Source organism: Echiichthys vipera (assembly GCF_963691815.1).
Source record: "Echiichthys vipera genome assembly, chromosome: 13".
NCBI classification, from domain to species: domain Eukaryota; kingdom Metazoa; phylum Chordata; class Actinopteri; order Perciformes; family Trachinidae; genus Echiichthys; species Echiichthys vipera.
Window position 1 is genome coordinate 15899912 of NC_139838.1, and position 21267 is coordinate 15921178.

General features: G+C 41.4%; 3 protein-coding genes across 4 annotated transcripts; 1 reads left to right on the top strand and 2 right to left on the bottom strand.

The window, feature by feature from the left end:
• Positions 1-1021: 1021 nt before the first annotated feature.
• Positions 1022-7368, bottom strand: nkain1 (sodium/potassium transporting ATPase interacting 1; the record flags this gene model as incomplete). 2 transcript variants are annotated; one of them, XM_083926106.1, is made up of 8 exons in its annotated part: positions 7312-7368; positions 6596-6972; positions 5565-5702; positions 5377-5457; positions 4516-4713; positions 4207-4267; positions 2814-2895; positions 1022-2347 (listed from the first exon to the last, which is right to left on the bottom strand). In XM_083926106.1, the coding sequence occupies exons 2-8, from the start codon at positions 6647-6649 to the stop codon at positions 2338-2340; spliced, it is 624 nt and encodes a 207-aa protein (XP_083782232.1). In that variant the 5' UTR covers positions 6650-6972; positions 7312-7368. The 2 variants fall into 2 exon arrangements, with proteins under 2 accessions (XP_083782232.1, XP_083782233.1); XM_083926107.1 differs by lacking the exon at positions 1022-2347 and having other exon boundaries at positions 2810-2895.
• A 2122-nt stretch (positions 7369-9490) lies between these two features.
• On the bottom strand, positions 9491-16818 carry snrnp40 (small nuclear ribonucleoprotein 40 (U5)). Its single transcript, XM_083925533.1, has 10 exons — positions 16613-16818; positions 14568-14697; positions 14361-14454; positions 13342-13507; positions 12974-13096; positions 12069-12189; positions 11626-11708; positions 11132-11193; positions 10305-10408; positions 9491-9744 (listed from the first exon to the last, which is right to left on the bottom strand). The coding sequence occupies exons 1-10, from the start codon at positions 16721-16723 to the stop codon at positions 9695-9697; spliced, it is 1044 nt and encodes a 347-aa protein (XP_083781659.1). The 5' UTR covers positions 16724-16818; the 3' UTR covers positions 9491-9694.
• Positions 16819-16921: 103 nt separating this feature from the next.
• On the top strand, positions 16922-21049 carry zcchc17 (zinc finger, CCHC domain containing 17). Its single transcript, XM_083925958.1, has 7 exons — positions 16922-16977; positions 18168-18332; positions 19007-19107; positions 19212-19303; positions 19394-19494; positions 19638-19789; positions 20139-21049. The coding sequence occupies exons 2-7, from the start codon at positions 18194-18196 to the stop codon at positions 20304-20306; spliced, it is 753 nt and encodes a 250-aa protein (XP_083782084.1). The 5' UTR covers positions 16922-16977; positions 18168-18193; the 3' UTR covers positions 20307-21049.
• The last annotated feature ends 218 nt before the right edge of the window (positions 21050-21267 follow it).

Sequence of the window (21267 nt, forward strand, 5' to 3'; positions counted from 1 at the left end):
ATAGGTCACAAATCTGTCATCCCAATTCCACAAGCACCAATTGTCTTTTATAGGTTGTTTTTTTCTGTGTTGTTCAGTTTTAATGTTGCAATGTGATGGGGTCTTTGTGACTTTTTTCTTTGCTGGCAGGAAAAGATGCTTAAACAAGTCATAGCTATTTAATCTTCAGTTATTACAGAGTTAACCCAGAGTCACATATGAATACCCTATAACAGTTTTATGTAATGATTGCTCCTTGTTATAATCATGATAAATAAGTAGACAGTCACTTTGAGTGCCACAGTGTTTTTTGTTGCTTTTTCAAATTAACTTTAATGAAAAGGTCACAGTGAGTTCAATCTACGCACTGCCTGCATAGGGCCTACATTTTATTTTTTGTAATGTTTGGCTGTTTTCTATAAAATGCCCTACACCACATTATTTTGACAAATCAAATCCTCAGTGTATCAGCTCACCAGAGCATGTTTTCTGTATTATCTTCCAAAACGAATCTGGCAAAAACTGAATTCTGTGCCTCACAATCCAGATAGCAATGAATGACAGCATTTTATAAAACCCTCAGTCGCGCTCAGTGAGGCAAATGTGTCTACAGACGACAACAGAAGTCATATTTAACGTAGAAAGTGTATTTTTTATTTCAAACTTTTCCCAGTACGGTCTTCACCTCATACCTGTGTCCCTTCTTCCCTCTGCATGTTTCTAATTAAATCTACAAAAACTACTGATCATGGCACTGCAGGTCTCCTTCATCGCCACAGTGAGCTGCAGAGGTGAATGTAGTTATTGAGAAAGATGATAATTAGCTGCAGATGGTGTTAGAAGAGGGCAGCGTGAGGATATCCAAAAGGAGAGAACAAGACAAACAGGTATGAAGAAAAACGTCTATGTGTACCCATCCCAAAGCCCTATACCCACCCCCTAATGCAACCCTCCTTTTTTCTAAATGGAACCAACAATCGATCAATCATTGGCTGGTTATTTACATGCACAGGACCCCCCCACCTCCCCCCTCCCATAGACACACTAATGCCTGATCCCAAAGCCATCTGCATCCCTAATCAACAGCATTACATGTACGTAGACTGAAGCTTTATTTTCCTGGGGAAAAAAACATCCTGGCAATGGACATTTGATGTGATTTTTTTGCAGTAACCCAGAACTTTAAAGGATAAGTCTTGGTGATATTCTATATGTTTGTCATTGTCAACGAATGAAAAGACCAAAACCAACAATGAATAGATCCTTGGTCGTGTTTTTTTCCTCGTTCTGATGAAGCTGGGCACGGTATTTCTTTTTTTTAGATGATCCGACAAAGTGTCCTGCTAAATACCATTGATCGTAAAGAACATGTGACGTCACCTATGGGTTTCTAAAGAGCCATCTGTGAAGCTCACTGGCGGTGGCTCCAGCCGTCGCCATCTTGGCAGCGCCTGACTCTGCCTAACTTCATCTGAAAATCGTTCCCTGCAAATGCAATATTTACTGCTGTGCCCAGGAAACTTAGCCCTTAAAAAAAGATTTAAATTATATCTCCGTGAGTCTTTTTCATTTCTTTTTTTGGGGCAGTTGGAAAATTTGAGAAACAGAAAAATTCATTTGTTGGTTTTGGTCAATAATAAAATTCCATAAAATATTGCCGACCTGATCCTTTAAGGTGACCGTCCTCTACGCTCCACCAGTTTTACTATTCAGCAGAATGTCAACAGTGGTTCTTACAGCATGGGAGGAGGGAACGATGGCTTTGGGAATGGAAATCGTAAGACTGCTCTAGTTCGACATCACCACATTCTAAAACGACAACAGGTACGAGCCGTGCCTCTTTTTATTATGTGACCCCACCCACATACACACACACACACACCCACACACACATATACACACACTATTCACAGGGACACCAAGTGGTAAAAGTCCAGGGTGCAACCACAAAGCACCAAATAGTCCTGTGGAGTTACACAGTCACACACACACACACACGCACACACGTACACACGTACACACACTTGTGGGAGTGTTGAGAGCTGGCAGTTTAGTGAAGTGTGTCTTCGGTGATTTGACAGAGGTGTCCCCAGCTCTTCTCCTCCTCCTGCTGCTGCATCTCATTGCACCACCGTTCATGCTGGTTCTTCCCTGAGCTCTGTACATTCTATTCAGGGCTGTAATTCTCTTTCTCAGACACAAACACACATGCACACACGCACAGACGTCTCTCCCTCTGGGTGGGGTAAGTCCATTCCTCTGGTAAACTGTGACACAGTGAGTGTAATCGAGGCAACCGCCGCTTTCGTCCACAGTGACACCGACAGGGTCCGGCCTGAAGGGGGGCGCTGCCAAAACTTAACCAGCCCTGGAGAGAGGATGAGAGCAAGGGAATTCACACCGTCAGACATCAATGTTACGATATACTGTACTTTGATAGAATTGCATGAAAGGGGCACTCCATTGATTAAACACATGAAGTTTGATCTACTTGTCGTGGGGAAAACAGTTGTGTAAGATCTTCTGCGGCTCATGGAGGAGCTCCAAAAAAAACAAAAACCCTGATAATGGCATCAGGTTTATCTCAGCTTGGGTAGAGAGTCATGCATTACAAACCGTAGGTGTGGGGGGTTAAAGAAGTGGGCATTTAGGAAGCTGAATAAAGATGCTGTTGAGCTGCATTCTGGGAAATGTAGGATCTCAACTTCTCCTCCATTCATTTTTTATTTTTATGAGCCCCAAACTTTTAAGAATCACTGGAGTACCCCTTGAGAGACAAATGTTTAACAATAAGATCAAAAAGACAGAGATTAAAGTAGAGGTTTGTAACTCACGTGTAAAGAGGCTGCAGTTGCAGATGGGAGGACTTCTGAGGAGGCTGGTAGCCGTACGAGTCAAAGCCACCGATGAAATCAACTTCAGAAGGAGAGAGAAAGAGAAGGGATGACATCATTTCACTTTCCCTTAAATCTGTATTTTTATTTGTTTTTTTATCCAAGAGTCGTATTTCAAGATCAGGCAGTATTTTGACATGAGAATCTATTAAGGTATCATAATGCTTTCATGCCTTTATAACAATGTAAACCCACTGTGACATCAGAATCTGCAGAGACGCACCGACACATCAACGTTCTCACAGCTTCTATGTCACTGATACATTGTTCTGATCTTTCTCAATCGATTCAGAGGAACAAACTTATGCGATGCCAGCTGGAAAACAGAATAGTCTCTGAGTGTCTGCATCAGCGGAGAAATACAGGAGACCGCACGTTAGGGATCTGTTTTCTCCAGATGCAAGATCTGAAGTTTTGATACAACTACTCCTGTGATACTGTATTGTTGAAATTCTTTCTTCAAATATTGACTGTTATTAGTTTATTTAATACATTCATTATTTTTTCAGTTTCCTTAACACTGAGATAGAGCATTGGTGCTGTGTTCGTGTGGTGTGGGAAAAGAGCTCCCAGCTGGTAAAATGTACATTACATGAACATTATGAGATGGGGCATTCCTTGGCGGAAGTCTGCGCTCTCCGAGTGCCCTTTTAAATGACACTTAAGACCATTTTTTAAAAATGAAAATATATGTAAAAAGTCTCGCTTTTGAAAATAAATAAAATATTTTCCCAATACCGTAGGCAAATGTATTTTCATACTAGAGTATACAGTGAAACCCGTATACTGCATGTCATTGTTATTTCATCACCCCCGCTATGTTATAACATACATATAATTATGACATAGCGTGCTGTTGAGACATCACATACACAGCTTGGCACTTCCTGTTACAGGAGATCAAGCGTATGATGTTATATTCCAACCGAGGGTCTTAATTTCCCCTGTTGAATGAGAGTGAAACCACAGGGGAAAGTGGGAGAGCCACCGGACGAGAAGAACCATCGAGTCACACAGATGGCACACCCAAGCCCACAGACAAACACCAGCCAGCTGACAGACGGACACTGTTGACAGTGGGAATCTTTCTGTAGACATAATTCTCCCCACAGATAAAGCGCTGAGACCGCCCAGAGGGAATCCTCTGCGGTGTCATTGCTCGCCATGACTCAGGCATAAAAACAATGAGCGACCAGCCCCCTGCATCCGTAGCCGTGGATCGCTAACACAAAAGCACTCTCGAGTTGACAGTATTACACGAGTAAACCTGATCGACTGAACAAGGCACTGGAAGAAGATCAACAAGCTTTTAAGAGAAGACAAAAGCACTCACAGCTGTCCTCGTCATCCTGGAAGACTTTGCTCACGTAGCAGGCGTATACGAAGCCAAAGAGCTGTTAGAGGAGAGATTGTCAGAAATTAGGTGATTGTTGTTGTACGAGCTGAGTCACTGCTGACTTAACAGTGTCTGGATGTTGAAGGTCAGCAAAGTAAAAAGCAAAATAACTCGTTTCACTTTAGTAGTTTGTGAGTGTAAAAGAAACAGTGTATGATCATTTGTGTGTGTGTGTGTGTGTGTGTGTGTGTGTGTGTGTGTGTGTGTGTGTGTGTGTGTGTGTGTGTGTGTGTGTGAGATACGTACAGCCAATAGGATCTGAATGGCCGAACTCAACACCTCTATGTACTGGTAGTCAAGGAGACACCCAGCAACAGTGATGACATGGTGGTCGTGAGGGGCCATGCGAGAGTCTAGCACGGGCGTTACCAGGCAACCGGGACCATGCTCCATCCACCACGAACGATGAAGGGATGTGTTGAACGTCATGAGAAAGTCCCTGTCCTGAACACACACACATACACACGACAGCTGACGATTATTCCCAGACGTAACACTGTCGTTTATGTGTTTGATTAAACGATTAGTCTCTAAAATGTCAGAAAATTGTGAAAAATGTCAATCACAATTTCCCAAAGCCTTAATTTCACTCATATAAAACAGAGAAAAAAGCAGAAAATCCTCAGATTTGAAAAGCTGAAACCAGAGAATATTTGAAATTTTCGCATGATTTAAATCAGCGGTTTCCAACGTGGGGTCGGCCCCCCACTAAGAGGTCACTAGATAAATAGCCGGTATACAATGCAAGATGGTTAAACGGATAAGAAAACAGAAAAAAATATATTTCTGAAGCACAAAATTAGGGTTAATTCTTTCAAGGATTTGGGTTTTTTCTAATTAAGTACAAGATCATTTCGCATAAAGTATTTGAATGAGATTATTAAAGAAGAAATAATCACTCTTGTGGTAAACTGGTAACAAAATGTAGATCCAAGAATTTCACAAGGCACAAACAGAAAGAAGTTCAAGAACTAGCCAGTCAAACAATGAACTGATTATAAAGATATATCTCAACTAAGCCATTATCTAACTAAAGACAGATGAAATAGAGCGAATATCCAAGTTGTTAAGAGCGTCACACACAAGCACAAGACACACAGAACTTACCTGAGACAGGTTTCCAACCTCCAGGTAGAAACAGATAATGAAGGAGTTCCAGCCCACCCAGAGGACCAGCCACACTGCATACTGCCAGACAGAAGACACACAGAGATCAGTCTCTCAGCGAGAGTATCTGCACACTACACACGCTTTATCAATTAAAAGCATCATCAGCAGGTAAGGTATATACTCACAAAGATAAGGTATCTGAAGCGAAACTGCACGGTGCCAAACATGCCCAGGATGACGGCCATGATGTGCAGGAAGTTGGCCAGGATGGGAGCCCATTGGAAGCCCAGAAAATCAAACACCTGCCTCTGAAGGGCTGCCACCTAGGGGACGGGACAGGAGGGGGGACCATATGAGGAAAAGACACATGCATGCAAAAAACACACAACCAAGGAATACGCAATTACAACACACACACACGAGGGACTGAGGTTTCACACACACACACACACACAAACAGAATATGTACCCGCGCAGACGGTGACACAGACACACACATGCACAGGTCTGCCGCAGTTGTTTCCATGGTAACTGCCTTGAGCACCAGCCAGTCCAGTGACTGTAGAAGAGGAGCACACCCCCCCCCCAAAAAAAAATCCCCCAAACTAATGAGAATCTATGGGGCTGAATCCCCCTGCCACACAATCATAACAACTCATCAGCCCTGCAAACAATAGCCTGGATAACTAGCCCTCACCGGCATCATTCTCACTACAGGAATAGCTGATACTGTCTCATATTACACACTTATTACATTTTAGAGGGATACTCAAGCTATTTGTAGGCACGTGGAACAGCTAACTTTAACCCCAAAATGGAGACCAGATGGTGGACAGGGCCTCCTTGTCCTTCTTGTGCTTAACATTCACATGGTTTTGCCAGAATGGGGCTATCACCCCTCTGTGTCTCTTCAGAACATACAGGCCTCCCTGACACCAAAAAGCACACCCCCTGCCCTGCGCCCTCTGCTTCAAAGACACACACACACACTCTCTCTCTCGCCTGTAATGTGGCATGGCATCCAAGCAGCTGCAGCTCAAAGCTTCTTTTTTCTAAGTGTGACTGTACAGAGAGGCTGGGTAAAAAATGATTATAATATGCGTGTGTCTAAGGCACGCTGCTCTAATTATATCATCATGGCGAGGGAGAGGACACACACACACACACACACACACACACACAAACAAAAATAGCGTATACACACACACTCACTCACCAACTGCAGTGAACATATCACGAGCAGCGTGCATCTTCCGTCGCACTTTCCCATCTTGGAGGTCTCGGGACGCGGCTTCGGGCCGCGGAGGCTCCGGGGGAATGACGGGTCCCCGGTCAGATCCAGAGTGCCTGGCCGTCTCAGCTCACACCATTCCCGGCTGAATAGACCTGGCCAAGGCCGCCGCCGCCTCCCGTAACGCTGGTCCGGCCCTTCCACTCACAGCGAGTGACCCATCTTGCCCGCTGGTTTTGTCGGTAAATACTCTACCAATCGCGGTGAGAAGAGGAGAGGAGGAGGAGGGAGGGTGGGCGTCCACTTCACACCGGCCTGCTGCGGTCCGACCACCACCGACAACCGAATCACCTCGGCCACACCTTCCCGGAGAGAGAGAGGGGGGACACACAAAGACACAAAGAGAGACGGAAAGCTGTCATGATCTGCCCCGGGCTACAGACAAAAAAAAGAGCATCATATGATACCGGATCACACGGGGGGACGGTGGGGAGGAGGGGACCGACCACGCAGTGTTACTACGGCTAACCAACGTTTGGCGACATGCAGCCCGCTCCGGACACAAAGCAGCCCGTTGTGACTCACTGTTTTCAAGGAACGGGAAGAGTCCTAGTGTCCCCCTTTACCCCCGCCGTCCCGACCTTCTCCCCCCGTAACATGGTTCAGGGGAATAAGTGAAGTTAACGGGCAGATCTACTCACCAGCACCGGGCTCCTTCGCTCCGTCTCACAGCGTCTTTTGTCAACAATCGGTGCCGGGGCGGGCGCAGGAGGAGCCGGGGGGAGAGAGGGGAAGAGGGAGAGAGAGAGGGAGAGAGAGAGAGAGAGAGAGAGAGAGAGAGACGAGGGGGTGGGGGCTCAGTTAACGCGACCCCCTCGAGGAGGAGCTGCATGGATCCTGCAGACCCGCGTGCATGCTCGGAAACAGCACAAAAGAAACGGGGGCTCGTGGTGGAGGAGGAGGAGGCTCAGACAGCCGAGAATAATTGTCTGTAATCGCCTCCCACCACCATCCGAGTGTGGAAACAGAGAAAGAGGAGAGAGAGAGAGAGAGAGAGAGGGAGAGTCACTGTCCCGCGGCCCTGCTGCCTTGTATCAGCCTGCGGTTATTCAGAGCGGAAGAAACACAATTAACAGCCTTGTTTAATCTCAGACAGACGCACTTGCATGGTAGCGCTGTAAGTGCGACAGTGAGGGCGGAAGAAAAGTCATATTAGCTGAATGAAGCTGTGATAAAAAAAAAAGGCAATCCAGTACACGTTTATTTCTAGTTTACTCATTTATCTTACATTCACATATCTCTCAGATTCAACCCTGAATTTTACTCACACCGTTTATTAAACATCCAGAAAATGCTCATAATCAAAGTTGTTACTCAAGTTTTAATGTCAGGTATTCTATGTGTATTTGCTGACTGCCTTACATCACTTTAATTAAACACAGCACCCCAAACACCAGCTTATTATACATCCAGAGTACCTATAACGTGACTTTGGAAATATGATAAAAAAATATATATATTGATTCATCTAAAATTTGATCGAGGGATGTTTGTTTGTGTGTTTAAAAGTAACATTATTATTTTGTGTTATTTATAATATTTGGAATCAAAGTAATTTCCTTTATCAAGGACAGTGACATGTATTATTACCAGGTTCAATTTGACTTCAGGAAAAACAAACAGTTTCAAACATTTCTATATATTTTAATTGTAAAATAGCTAATAATTATAATTATTATTATAATAATGATTCAATTATTAAAATGATCAAATTGACAAAAAGGAACACCGATGCGACAAGTATATTTACAGGACAATGAAAAAATATAATCATGTCAATTTTAGGTTTTCCAAATTGTGCTTTTTAGGAAAAGTCCTTAAATATGAAGCAGAATGATGTCAACCATGTATTTAAGGATTAACAATTCTTATGTCTGCGGCTTATTTTTTTCCATAATGGACCTTACTCACTCACTGCACAACTCTATTCGTAGTATGTTGTGTTTTGTATTTATCTAATTTTATTCAGTTTGAACAGATCTGTTTCCCACGCAGATCAAACTTTTAACATATTTCTTTCCAATGGCTGAAGTGACACATAATCAAAGCCTGAATAAGCTTAGTAAACCATGTTCATTGTGCAATTAGACCGGAGAAACACAAAACATGAATAGCTACAATCACACGGCACCTTATATTGTGATAATTAAACTGACCATACATACACAGAGAGATTGATGCATAGAATCAATGAAACCCAGAACTTTTTCACCTACATTTCCTTCAGCACCCTGCATCTCCGACCAGATGGACCATGAGGATGGGCCTGAATAACACCATTAACTTCCTGCCCAAATTAAAATCAGTGGGAAGGGCTTCTTATACATAAGCTGAGTTTTTTCAAATCTTACTGTTCAGCTTTTTTATAAACCTTCAATTCCAAATGTTAAAGCAGTGTGAATTTTACCCAGACAGGAAACAGTTTTCCCGATTATTCTGAAACAATGCATCATCTTTATTCCGCAATGTTAACGAAAGTGGAAAGTAATTTGTGGATCCGCCCCGTAATTCTGATTGGCTTCAAAATGAAATGGGTTCTTCCTTTGGCCGTAATACACACTTCTGAGTTTCATGAAAATGGGGCAAGTGTTCTGTAATCCTGTTGACAAACAAACCAAGCCGGAAACGTAACCTCCTTGGCGGATGTAATAAATGTTGTGGAGGAAAAGAGGAAGTAGTTGTGGATGAATGATACAAAATGCCTTGTTTTATCTGTGCATAAACAGACCATATTGTTCCAACAGTTTGCCTACTTTCACTTATAAGACAAGAAAGTGCCATAATGACAAAAGACTCTCACAAACTCTTTTTTACAGAATACTCAAGTTTATTAAAAAGAAACAAATCAGAATTTTAAAAAAAAGTCGCTGTGGAGGTTGTGACTGGTAACACGTCCTGAGGTTGTTCTATGACACGTTGAAGCACATGAAATTACCGACTCCTAGACACACACACACACACACAGACACACATGCACATACACACACACGCACATATACACATGCACATACACACACGCACACACTACTGAATTTCTCCCATGTAGAGCCTTTTATCACTGGAGCCAGACAGCACTGTGAAGAGGAACAAACAGAGAGAAGATTAAACTTTTATTGTCGGTCGTGTTTTTCTAACTAAGCCTCAGGTGAACTAACACAGAAAATAACAGTGTTGGGTGGCGACCGCATTCTGGAAAAACCACATGAATATTAAAACAATCTTCCCTTCAGATACCCGGCGTCAAATCTTCAAATATCTCTATTTGATTCTTCTAACATGAACTAAAGCATGTAGACTAATGCCGCGTTCAGACCAGGTGCGATAGACGCGATGAAATCACAAAAAAGCGAGTAACACGCTGCTTGATCATGGTTGCACCATTGTAGCAAACATGCTGGTAGGGGAATCACAACACTCGCACACCTTCCGCCCCTCTGATTGGCAGACGCACCACAGCGCCATGCGATTCGGCGGAAAAGTTCAATATTTTCAACCTGCATGTCTGAGGATTTGGAGGTGAATATCAAGCGATTTTCTTATCTAGCGCGTCACAAGTAACGCCTTGAAATCGCGTATGTAGTTGCCTCTATCGCCTCTTTCTTTGAATGCGGCATAAGGCAGCAGTTCGACTCACCTATAGGCTCCTCGGGGTGAAAGGCCACCTCGTTGACAGATCCGGCGTGGCCCGGCAGCTTGTACAGGATTCTACGTGATGTGGTGTCCCAGATGTACACAAACCTGCAAACACAGACAAGTTAACAGCTAGAATGACTTCTAATGTGACACAGCCCAATCGTGTTTTTGTTCCAACACATACATGTTTTTATATCAAGTTATGCTGTTTTTGGTCAATTAAGAGAAGAGATAAATTGTATAGGGATCATTACAGCTAGCTTTCACTTTAAGATGGAGAGTTCTTTATACAGATTGACCTCACTTATAATGTAAATATTAAATCAAAACGGTTATTTGTACCAGGCCGTAAAAGTGTTTATTTCTGCTGTAAAGTTGGGCATTTTAACATGGGGCTCTTGGAGCCAGTCTCAAGTGGCCGTTCAAGAAACTGTTTTGGGCACTTCCCGTATTGGCTTCATTTTTCAGACCCGGAGGTGGATGCTTGGTCTGGACACAAACTAGCTGGATTCAATGCATGTTATATCTCATCTTGAAGCATATATTTAATCAACAATTTAGGTTATAATGAATATGTGTATATATAGTATACGTACTGTATATGTTGGTATGTGTGTGCAGGTATCTTTTTTTTTATATACATTTGTTCTTTTCACACTTCTACTTAGAATGCTACCACATATGTGGCACTAGTCAAGGATTCTTCTCTCAATAAAAGTTAAAATATAAAATAATATTTAGATCAACAGAAAGATTTTTTTTCTTATTGTGTGCAAGAATTTGTAAATGAGGTGTGTGTGTGTGTGTGTGTGTTTCATTGCCTCTCACCGGTCAGCTGAGCCGGCGGCTATCTTACTGCCGTCAGTAGACCAGGAGCACCTCAGTAAGTTCTGGAAAACAGGAACAGATGTCAGAAACCGCATTAGAGACAGGAAACAGGCATTCGACGTGTGAGATGTTGTTACAGTAATGAGATGAAAGATGAACTTTTCTTTGTTAGAAAGGTCGGCAGAGAGTGATGGTAATGGCAGGAGAGGATAAAAGGAGCAACCGTGGTCGACAACACGAGCACAAAGTTACAGACTGCATCAGTTCACAGGATAAAAGTGCCAAGTTCTGTTTACTGCAAGTCAGGATGTTCGATGCCTTTTTAGGGAAATAGTCTCAACCTTGGAACATAATTGTGACCTGGTGGCGCAGTGGAAAACTCATGGTAAAAAAGAAGTATGTTTCCAAATATGTACTATATCTGACCCTCTGTGGTATCATGTGCTGTAAAATAAGGTAAATGACACACTGGATCAGAGCGTTATTTATGGTACCTTCTCAAAGTTGTGGATGTTGCCCTGGAAAATCTTCACACATCTCTCCTTGGGTGCAAATGGTCGGACATCCCAAATACGCACTGAATGAACAGAGACACAGACAAAAGCCAAATGAAGGAGTCAGCCATAGGAACCTGAGAGTTAAGAGATGTCAAAAAGCATTTTTTAAGGCCTTTACACACTGGTGGCGTCACAAGAATGCGAAATGTTTTCAATAGAATATTCTTAGTAGACATATATGTCCAGGGCTTTTATTGTGAAAGGCAAGAACAGAAGGATCAGATCTCGTATGTGCTGCGTTTGTCAAGTTTGCGGTCTTGAATCGAAAAAAATCGACCTTTGCGTTCCATGTGAAAGAACTTGTGACAAAAACATCAGTTCTTCTGGTGTGTAACGGCCTTTATTCTGGAAATATACACACACACACATATATATCTGACCTGTGTTGTCCATGGAGTTTGAGAGAAGGTACGATCCCTCAGAGCTCAGGCTCAGTCCAGTGACTGAGTCACCGTGGCCGTGCATATTGTAGATAAGCTTGTTCTGCCTCAAGTCCCACACCTGCCAACACAAAAAGAACAGCTCTTCACGGGCTGTACACAACAGGACATATATGTGACGAGCAAAAAGAGTGGAACCAGATGTCATGATGGTGGTTGGAATCCAGGGGAAAAAAGGTTCTTACAGCTCATAACAACACTTCAGCTCTAAAATCCCACAGAAGGATTCAGCAGAGTTTGTAGGTAACAGATTGAGACATAACACGTTTTTAAAAAATGAGTGAAGCGGATGTAGCAGTACATTGACCATTTTATGGAATTAGCTGCACCTGAGGGATGTGGTTTCACAGCACACTGAGCAAAATACTGCATTTAAGTACCTTATTTTGTCATGCAAAGCGTCTCACGCTCTATACATATATAGATATTAGTCTGTAGCTTTGTGATGGCCTAATTTTGAATGTGATACAGTGCATCCTAAATGACTGGACTCTTCAAGTAATCCTTTGTTTCTGCTGCTTTCATTCTTCTAATCTGTGACAAAATTTCTTGCACCATGTAGGCCACGCTATATACTCTACTATCAACATAATTTCCATGACTTCTTCACAGTTGACAGAAGGCTTTCCATGATATTAATCTGCCAGGAGAGCTTGATAATGAAATAGCAGCAACAACAGTCTCTGAATTACCTGATTTGGCCAAGGAAATGACTATTGTCAATGGACAACAATACGATATTTTTTTTAACTTCCCATCCCAATTTTTCCAGTCTCAACAATATATATTGAATCCTCAGATCTGATCTAACTCCCAGGTTTTCTGTATATGCTGGAGCCCAGTACCTTGATGTCGTTGTCGATGCCTCCTGACAGGATCTGATCACTGGTGTCATTGAATGTCGCAGCCAGCACCTGGTAGGTGTTCTGGAAAGTGTGGATCGCCCCTTTTTTACGAATGTCCCACAGCTACAAAAGTGACAAACATGCATAGAAATGTAAACAGGAGCCTGATCAGACAAACAATTAAAGTGATACATTTATGACAACCTAATAATCACAAACATACTCTATTATTTAGATGAGTGGGTGAGTTGGGGTTAAGTCTCCCAAAAATATTACCTAATGATATAGGATAAAAAATACTTATTACATATCATCCAACATCTACACAGGCCAATATATTTACACCAGTTTGCAGATGGAAATCCTACCTTTACTGTCCCGTCATCGCTGCCGGTGCAGACGAGCTGAGGCCCTCGGCGGGCCGGGTAGCAGGTGTTAACAAAGGAGGTGTGTCCCTTCAGACGCTTGATCCTCTCGCCTGTTTCACTGTCCCACACACCTACAGTCTTGTCTGTGCTCGCTGAAAACAGCAGGCTGAAAAACACAGCAGTAGATCAACTCTCTCTCTCTCCCTCTCATTATTCATCACTCTGATGGATTAACTCCTGAATTAAAAAGCATGAGTTTGACACGTCCCATGTCAATTATCTCAGCCAGCAATCATTGGGAAAAAGGGAAATGCGTGTGACCCTACACTGATAACAGCAACTAGAATAAAAATTCATGTTTCATTCGTAGTTTGGTTTGGACCAATAAGATGGATAACTTGTGACGTCACAGACTTTTTTCCCCAGTTACTGTAACCATATTTTATTCTAACAACTGTCATTCAAAAAGATGCAAGGATCGTGTATTTTAACTGTTACATGCATATAAAACAATGATGACAGATGTGGATGGCTGAGTGGTTAGAGCAGTCGCCCCATGTAAAGAGGCTCGAGGCAGCAGACTCCGACCTGCGGCCCCTGTGCTGCATGCCCCCCCCCCTCTCAACCCATTTCCTGTCCGTCCAATTTAATAAAAGGCTTGATAACTGCCAAAAAAATCATAATTTAATAATAATATTTAAAAAAAGGACAGAATATCACCTACATATATACTCGTAATCCATCGTGGATTCAATGTTTTGACAAGCTCAACAACCAAATAACTTGATAACAATTTACACGTTTTGACTTCTACTATATTTAACGGATCATAGACAGATGCAGAAGTTGTGATCAAGGATTGAACATCAGATTTTGTATCCGTACGTACAAACTGTCCATTTTCCTTTTTTATTCACCGAAATGTCAACTAAAGTTGTTAATTTTGTTGACAAAGCTTATTGTTTTTTTGTCTATCGGATAAACCCATGAAGTTTTACCCTTTCACCGATCGTTCATACCTGCCATCTGTGTTGTAGTGCAGCTCCATCACTGCTCCACTATGGCCCTTCAGAGTGGCATAATTGTCACAATCTCCATACACATTCCACATCACTGCCGCAGAGAAACAAAGCGTACAAGTTATTCACAATACCTGGGAATGTGAATACTTCTTAACAAGGATGTGTAAAGTGGCATTTGCACTAGTTTAATTGTAAATGTCTTACATATGAGCCTGTCAAATCCAGAGGAGGCCAGTGTGGCTCCGTTGGGGTGAAACTTGCAGCAGTAGACCTCGCCCTCGTGGCCAGACATCAGCATAATGGGAGCCTGCAGGCTGGAGCTCCGTGGGGGACCCTGTGGGAGACGCAATAAAAGTAAAATATTGTGGCTGTCGGTCTCTGGGGTTAGGACCGGGTGAATTTTTATTACAGATATATGATGTAGAACCATAACAAGAAAACATTAGTTCAGTATTAGAGCCTAACAGTCCAATATTATTTTATCCAAGGTAAATAAATATCAGCATATGTGGCACCCAATAAGTACCAATACAGTAGAGTACAGAAATGGCAGATATGCCTGATGTTATTCAGAAAAGGTCTTAATATAGTTCTAGATTAAAGCAAAGACAAGTTATATTACAAAAAGGAATATCTATCATTCATCATAGGATTCTTAATCTTTTGGCCTAAACATTGACGGCACAGTTTCAACAAAAATTAACATTATATCCTTGAAGAGTCTCGGATGTATTACAAACTCAGTGTAGCTAATAAACTTGCAACTGGGTGTATTTTCTGACGTACATTTATACCGCATATATCTATATCTATCTATACATACACACACACACTTTTTAAAATGTTTTAAACTTTTGATATTTACTGTAGATATGTGTGTTCTCGGTTTTTCTATATTGTGTGTGGTTTTCTTTGTTTTATATGGCATCTCAGGTTTACTCCAAACTAAGTTTTGTTGTACTTGTGTGCAGTGACAATAAGAGTAACTATCTACACAAACAAGAAGACACAATTTCAACATCATCAGTGTGTTACATAGCCTTGTAATGTGGATCATCTTCAAAAAATCCCACCAGTTAACTATCATGATAGACATTAAGTATAAATATTTAAGCAAATAACACAACATAACTTAACAGAATTTCCTGCATTTGAGCCAACAGTATTTTCTAGCAACAAAGCCCCGTACATGCACCCAAAGACCATTTTAGTCCAGTTAGGGCACTTAAGAACATGTTGGGTGAATGTAAAGCACTTGACAAAGTCTATATGTATTCATCGCCTCTAACAAACAGCTGGACATGGTAGAGAGGGGGCTACAGAAATTCAAAGACTAGTTTGACTTTAATAAATGATTACTCCAGCTCAGTAAAACAAAATGTTTTATATTTGGAAAAAAAGACCAGGATTTTAAGCAGAACCTTAACAATAAATGATGCAGAAATTCAATGTGTACCTGAAACCAAATTACTTAGCTATTGTTGATAAATTAAGCTGGAACTCACACATAAATTGTGTCAAATCCAAAATGTTAAAATCAATTGCAATTCTCTCTAAAGCCTGAGCTTTCCTCTCTCAACACTTTATATCATTCATTAATTATGACATATTGCATTGAGGTTTGGGGAAACACATACAGAACACATAAATATAATATTTTTTATTGCAAAAAAGGCCATAAGCATCATCAATAATAAACCCTGTCGTGAGCCAACCAACCCATTGTTTAGTCGCTTGAATATTTTGAAATTCAGGGACCTAGTTGATTACATTACAATACAAACCATGTTACCGAGCAAAAAAATAAACTTCTTCCTCACGATATCCAGAATCTGTTTAAAATTAAGGACTCCAGTTATAGCCTGAGAAGAATCACTGTCTTTCTGACAGAGGGGTCAACATCTGGAATAATTGTCCTGAAAATATTAAAATATGCTGTACTCTCGTCGGCTTTGAAAGAACGTCATAGTTCCTCGATACAGTATGGAAACTTAAGTTTAATATTTTGTTCTGTGCACTGTTAAAACTACTAAAAAAAATGTACGGATTATTTTCAACTGTCTGTGATCGGATCCTTTTGCATTAATGAGTGTATGTTTTTAAGGTAAAATGGGTAGGGTATATAATCTTTGGCCAACCTACACCCTTTCGGTTATAAAGCTTGATATATAACGAAATGAATGAATTAATTCATTCATCCTTTAAGTACTTTTCTTAGGTTATAGTCACGTTAACGCTACTTTTCGTACCATCGCCACGAGTTGCTGAGACTGAGCCGCCGCCACCAGCTCCATCCGGGGTCTCTTCACGGCGGCTGGAACCACCGCCATGTCCGCCACTCTCTTCTTGGGTTCAATCATCCCGAGTTAGTCAACAAAAAACAGCAAAAGCCTTGAATTTAGAGCTAGAAATGGTTAAAAAATGAATGGACGTCTTTCTTGGAGGGACGTCGAGCGACGGGATACCAACGAGGAAGAGCAGAAAACTACTTCCGCTAGCTCTGAGGCGTGTGATTGGTCGGAGCGTGCCCCGACTGCGCTGATTGGTCCACAGGGCTTTGTTTTTAAACTGCTTTGCCCCGGATGTAAAACTGAACCAGCTCGAATACAAAAAGGTAACATTTGTTTTTAACATTTTCAGCTGAATTTGCGCTACATCGTGCACTGTCTATGCATTTACATACTGGGATTTAAACTTCGCCAACGGAACAATTTTCTTTTTATGTTTTTGTTTTTCGGGTTTATCAGGTTATCGAGCTACATGACAATGCTAATGTAGCGAGCTAACGTTAGCCTCACTCAACTAACCAACTAAGCCCGAGCTGCTCGTTACAGCAGATGTAAAGTTACGTTAGAGCGGTTTATATCGCATCTAAGGTTTCTCTGTATCTAATACAACTCAACTATATTGTGTCCCTATGTGAGAGAAGAAAATACTGCGGAAAAGAGTAAATATTAAGTGTTTTTAATGCTACATTCCAAAAAGTGGTTTTAAAACGTAATTTAACTATTCAATTCGCAATATCCACAGTACTCAATTATGTTCCAATATAATTATACAAATATTTAACCTATTTGTAATCATGTAATGTTATGCAATGTGTTGCATTTTCTTTGTTTAACAATTTCTAAATATTACAGGTTATACATTTATGATGACATTATAATTAAGTGCAGTGCCCCTATCGTGCTGCTTGAATTATAAACCATATTTCATGCCATTCCTCACAAAATTATTCAGCCTCTAATTATTAGCTATTATTACTAGGGATCGAGCGATATGGATTTTTAAGGCCGATGCTGATGCCGATTTTTTTTTCCATCAGCCTTAGCCAATGACCGATACGGACTGCCGATTTTCTTGAGCTGATATTTGGAGCCGATTCTACTTTTGATCCCTCAATTTACATTATAAAAATTACACAATGATAAATAATAAAAACCTAATAAAACCCTCAATAAAACGCCAGTCTGTAAATAATGCCAGGGGAAAACTATCTGCGATTGCAGCAGCCCGCAACGGCCGATGCCAAAACACGTAAAAAACGCAAATATCAGCCGATAATAAATATATATATATATATATTTATATATTGTCAAATATACATGACTTTTCTTATGAAAAGTTTTTATGGATTGTATCCTGTGCAGAGATTTAAAGTAGACACACGTGTGTTTTCTGTAACTCTTGACCCACTTTACTTGTGGATTGATCTACCCAAGGACAAAAACAACTGTAGATGTCAATCTTTAAAAAAAAAAATAATAACATTCTCTTATAAAATATGTTTAATCAATGTTCTAGATCAGTGGTTCAACTTCACTGAGACAATGTCTGACAGCGATGGCCCAGAACAAGAGCCCTCTGGACTCGATGGTCTGCCGCCAATGCACAGCATTGCGAAGGGAGAGGTGGTCTCAGTGCAGACCTACGGAGCCTTTGTCAGACTACCAGGATACAAGAAGGAAGGTTGGCAAAGTTGTTTGTTTGTTTGGTTTATCTCAATAGATGTTTATAGCAAACATTTACAAAGATCAGAGGGTGACAAGTTCCAATTGTAAATTGAGGTAAATTAATCACAATAAGAAGAAGTTGTAAAGGAAGGGGGAAAAAACAAAATACAGAGGAGTAAGTTGCAGAGATAGGACACAATAAGAAATCCTCATTTGGGAAATATTGTAGGGCTTGCAATGGGTGAAAATCGTGAAATTACAGTAACCTGGAAAATATAAAACACAGGAACATGCAGTGGCAGAAATGTGCTAAATCAACGCCTGCATCCATCTCAACCATCATGTTGAAAAAACGAATCTCTCAACAAACAGAGTATTAACCTGAAATATATTTTATGTAAGTTACAACTGGTTTAAACTGAGAGTCAGTGAAGGGAGTTCAGGATGGATGTAATGTGAAAACGCACTAATTATAAATAGTTATTCTGACAACAGTGTTTTGTATATTGGTCAGAAAACAAAATGTCTAAATCTTTGATTTTTAAATGAATGCATTATATGTATATTATATTTCATCATCAGCCAAACCAAGATATATATGCATGTCTAAATCATACGAAAGCAATTTTTGCTCATCATTTTGTGATTTTTTAAAGATTGATAGCTCCACTGTTTCCCTTGCACATACAGGCCTGGTACACGTGAGTGAGATGTCAGCCACACGGATTGAGAATGCCTCAGAGATTGTCGATATGGGGGAAAAGGTGTGGATTAAAGTAATTGGGAAAGAGGTACGTACACACACACACACACACACACACACACACACTGACCATTACCATGACCATGCTGTGTCAGTGACGTGATCCGCAGCTCTGTCTGTCCCGTCTCTCAGATGCGGGGTGACAAGGTGAAACTGTCCTTCTCAATGAAAGCTGTCAATCAGGGAACTGGGCAGGACTTGGACCCAAACAATGTTATGGCAGAGTAAGTGCCTACAGTATTATTTTATTAAATATGTGTGTGTGTGTCACTGCACCTATGTAGCGTGTTGTCATCACCTGTGTGTGATTGCAGGCAGGATGCGAGGAGACGTAAGCTATTTAGAGATCACACAGGCAACAGGATCACACTGGAGGCTGTACTCAACACAACATGCTCAAAGTGCGGTTGCAAGGGTACGACAAACACACATGAATGAAACTTTAGTCATATCATAACAGAACACGAAGATGCATTTGTTTCCTACATCTTACTCCTGGGAAATGAGCTTGAATTACTCTAAATGTGTGCAGCAGTATTAAATCCCTACTCTGTTCAGGTCACTTCACAAAGGACTGTTTCTCTGCTCCGGGGTTGCAATACGCTCTGTTGCCTGAAGAGGACGGTGAAGAGCCACAGCAGCAGCAACAGCAGCAGACCTCCACTGTCGCACCACAGCAAGACTCAGACAAGAAGAAGAAGAAAAAGAAGGTCAATATGTGACAATTAATGTCCCACATGGCTATCACTTCCTTTTTTTTCTACCTTTCCTTTTTCTTTTTCTCTGACACAAGTCATCTGACGCAGCAACCCACACGTTTCTGTGGGCCAATACATGTCCGTGGTTACTTACACTGAGACATACCAGTCAGCTTAACTGTCGTTTTCAAGAATCCAGTATGGTTTGTGCTGATATTATGAAAAATAATTGTTCAGTGATTGAGTTTTAAGGTATTGAAACTGCTGTCTGCTTCCTACGTGTTTCTAGATGGTCATTGTTCAAGTTCCTTTTTGTTGTCCCACAAAACCCAAATGTTCTTCTTGTGTGTTTTTGCTCCAGGAGAAGAAAATGAAGAAGAAGAGGAAGAGGGAAAGGAAGGAGTCGGAGAGCGACAGCAGCAGCAGCGGTGAATGCAAATCCAAGCGGAGACGCCACGAGCACACTCACGACAAAGAGGACAAAAAGAAGAAGAAACACAAGAAACACAGATCACACAAACACAGCTGAGACAGCCAAGCAACGTCAGTCACACGCACTGCAGTTATAAGACCGACGCAAAAAGGGAAGTGGATAGCAACAGACGGAGTGACAGACTTCCAGCTGTGTGTCTTTTAATAATCTCATCACCGACAGCTAATTCTAGAAACCTTTTATCTATTTAAGTTAAGGAAAGTTTCCCCTTATAGCCTCTCAGTGACATTGTGAGCACGTTCACCCTCCCTATCAAGTTTAAAGAATTAAACTGGGTCAAGAGGGAAAGTGCTCCAAACACAAAAATCAGGTGACAAGCCCCACGTGTCCTACAGTAACCTCTAACTCAGAGGGAGAAGTTTACACAACAGATGTAACCAGATAGGTGTAACAAATATGGCAGCAAGTGACTATTCCTCTTGGAATCCAGCGGATTCAGCTATCTGGTATCTGCTGACATGAAAATATAAAATTGAATATTGGAGGGGTCAAATGTGAAATTTCTTCAAATAATCCACACAGAGAGAGCTACACACACACACACACACACAGGAAGTTGTGAAGACAAACAGGACGTGTAATGCAGCACAAGTGAGCTTGACAGGAAATTCAAGCTATGGTGATATCCTGAGGTTGTCTGCCACGTATTGTCCGTACATACAGTTTGTGTGTGTGTTTGTGTATTTTGCCCCCTGGGGGCTGCATGCCGGACACAATCCTCTTCCAACATGTTAACGGTTAACTCCATTAAAGGTGTTTTTATTTGTGAAGATAAAAAATAGCCCCTTGATGTCTTTGTTCTTGGTTTTTGAAATTAAAACTGTTTCTGTTAAAGGAAGTCCATGTGGGACCTAAACACACACATGCTCAAACATCAGAAATTCTCAGGTTGGCTTTGTTCCACCCCTGGGGTCATGTCTCAGGCCGGGTCAAAGTGGGCTTTTTGTTTTCCTTTTTAAGAGATGACCTCCGCTCAATGCAAGACAAGAAGATAAGC

Coding starts and splice junctions, on each gene's coding strand:
- snrnp40 (XM_083925533.1), bottom strand. CDS start 16,723: ATGATTGAACCCAAGAAGAGAGTGGCGGACATGGCGGTGGTTCCAGCC. Junction 14,698..16,612: donor CTCAGCAACTCGTGGCGATG/GTACGAAAAGTA, acceptor CGTCTCCCACAG/GGTCCCCCACGGAGCTCCAG. Junction 10,409..11,131: donor GCCGCCGGCTCAGCTGACCG/GTGAGAGGCAAT, acceptor CTGTGTTTGCAG/GTTTGTGTACATCTGGGACA.
- zcchc17 (XM_083925958.1), top strand. CDS start 18,194: ATGTCTGACAGCGATGGCCCAGAACAAGAGCCCTCTGGACTCGATGGT. Junction 18,333..19,006: donor ACCAGGATACAAGAAGGAAG/GTTGGCAAAGTT, acceptor TTGCACATACAG/GCCTGGTACACGTGAGTGAG. Junction 19,495..19,637: donor CTCAAAGTGCGGTTGCAAGG/GTACGACAAACA, acceptor TACTCTGTTCAG/GTCACTTCACAAAGGACTGT.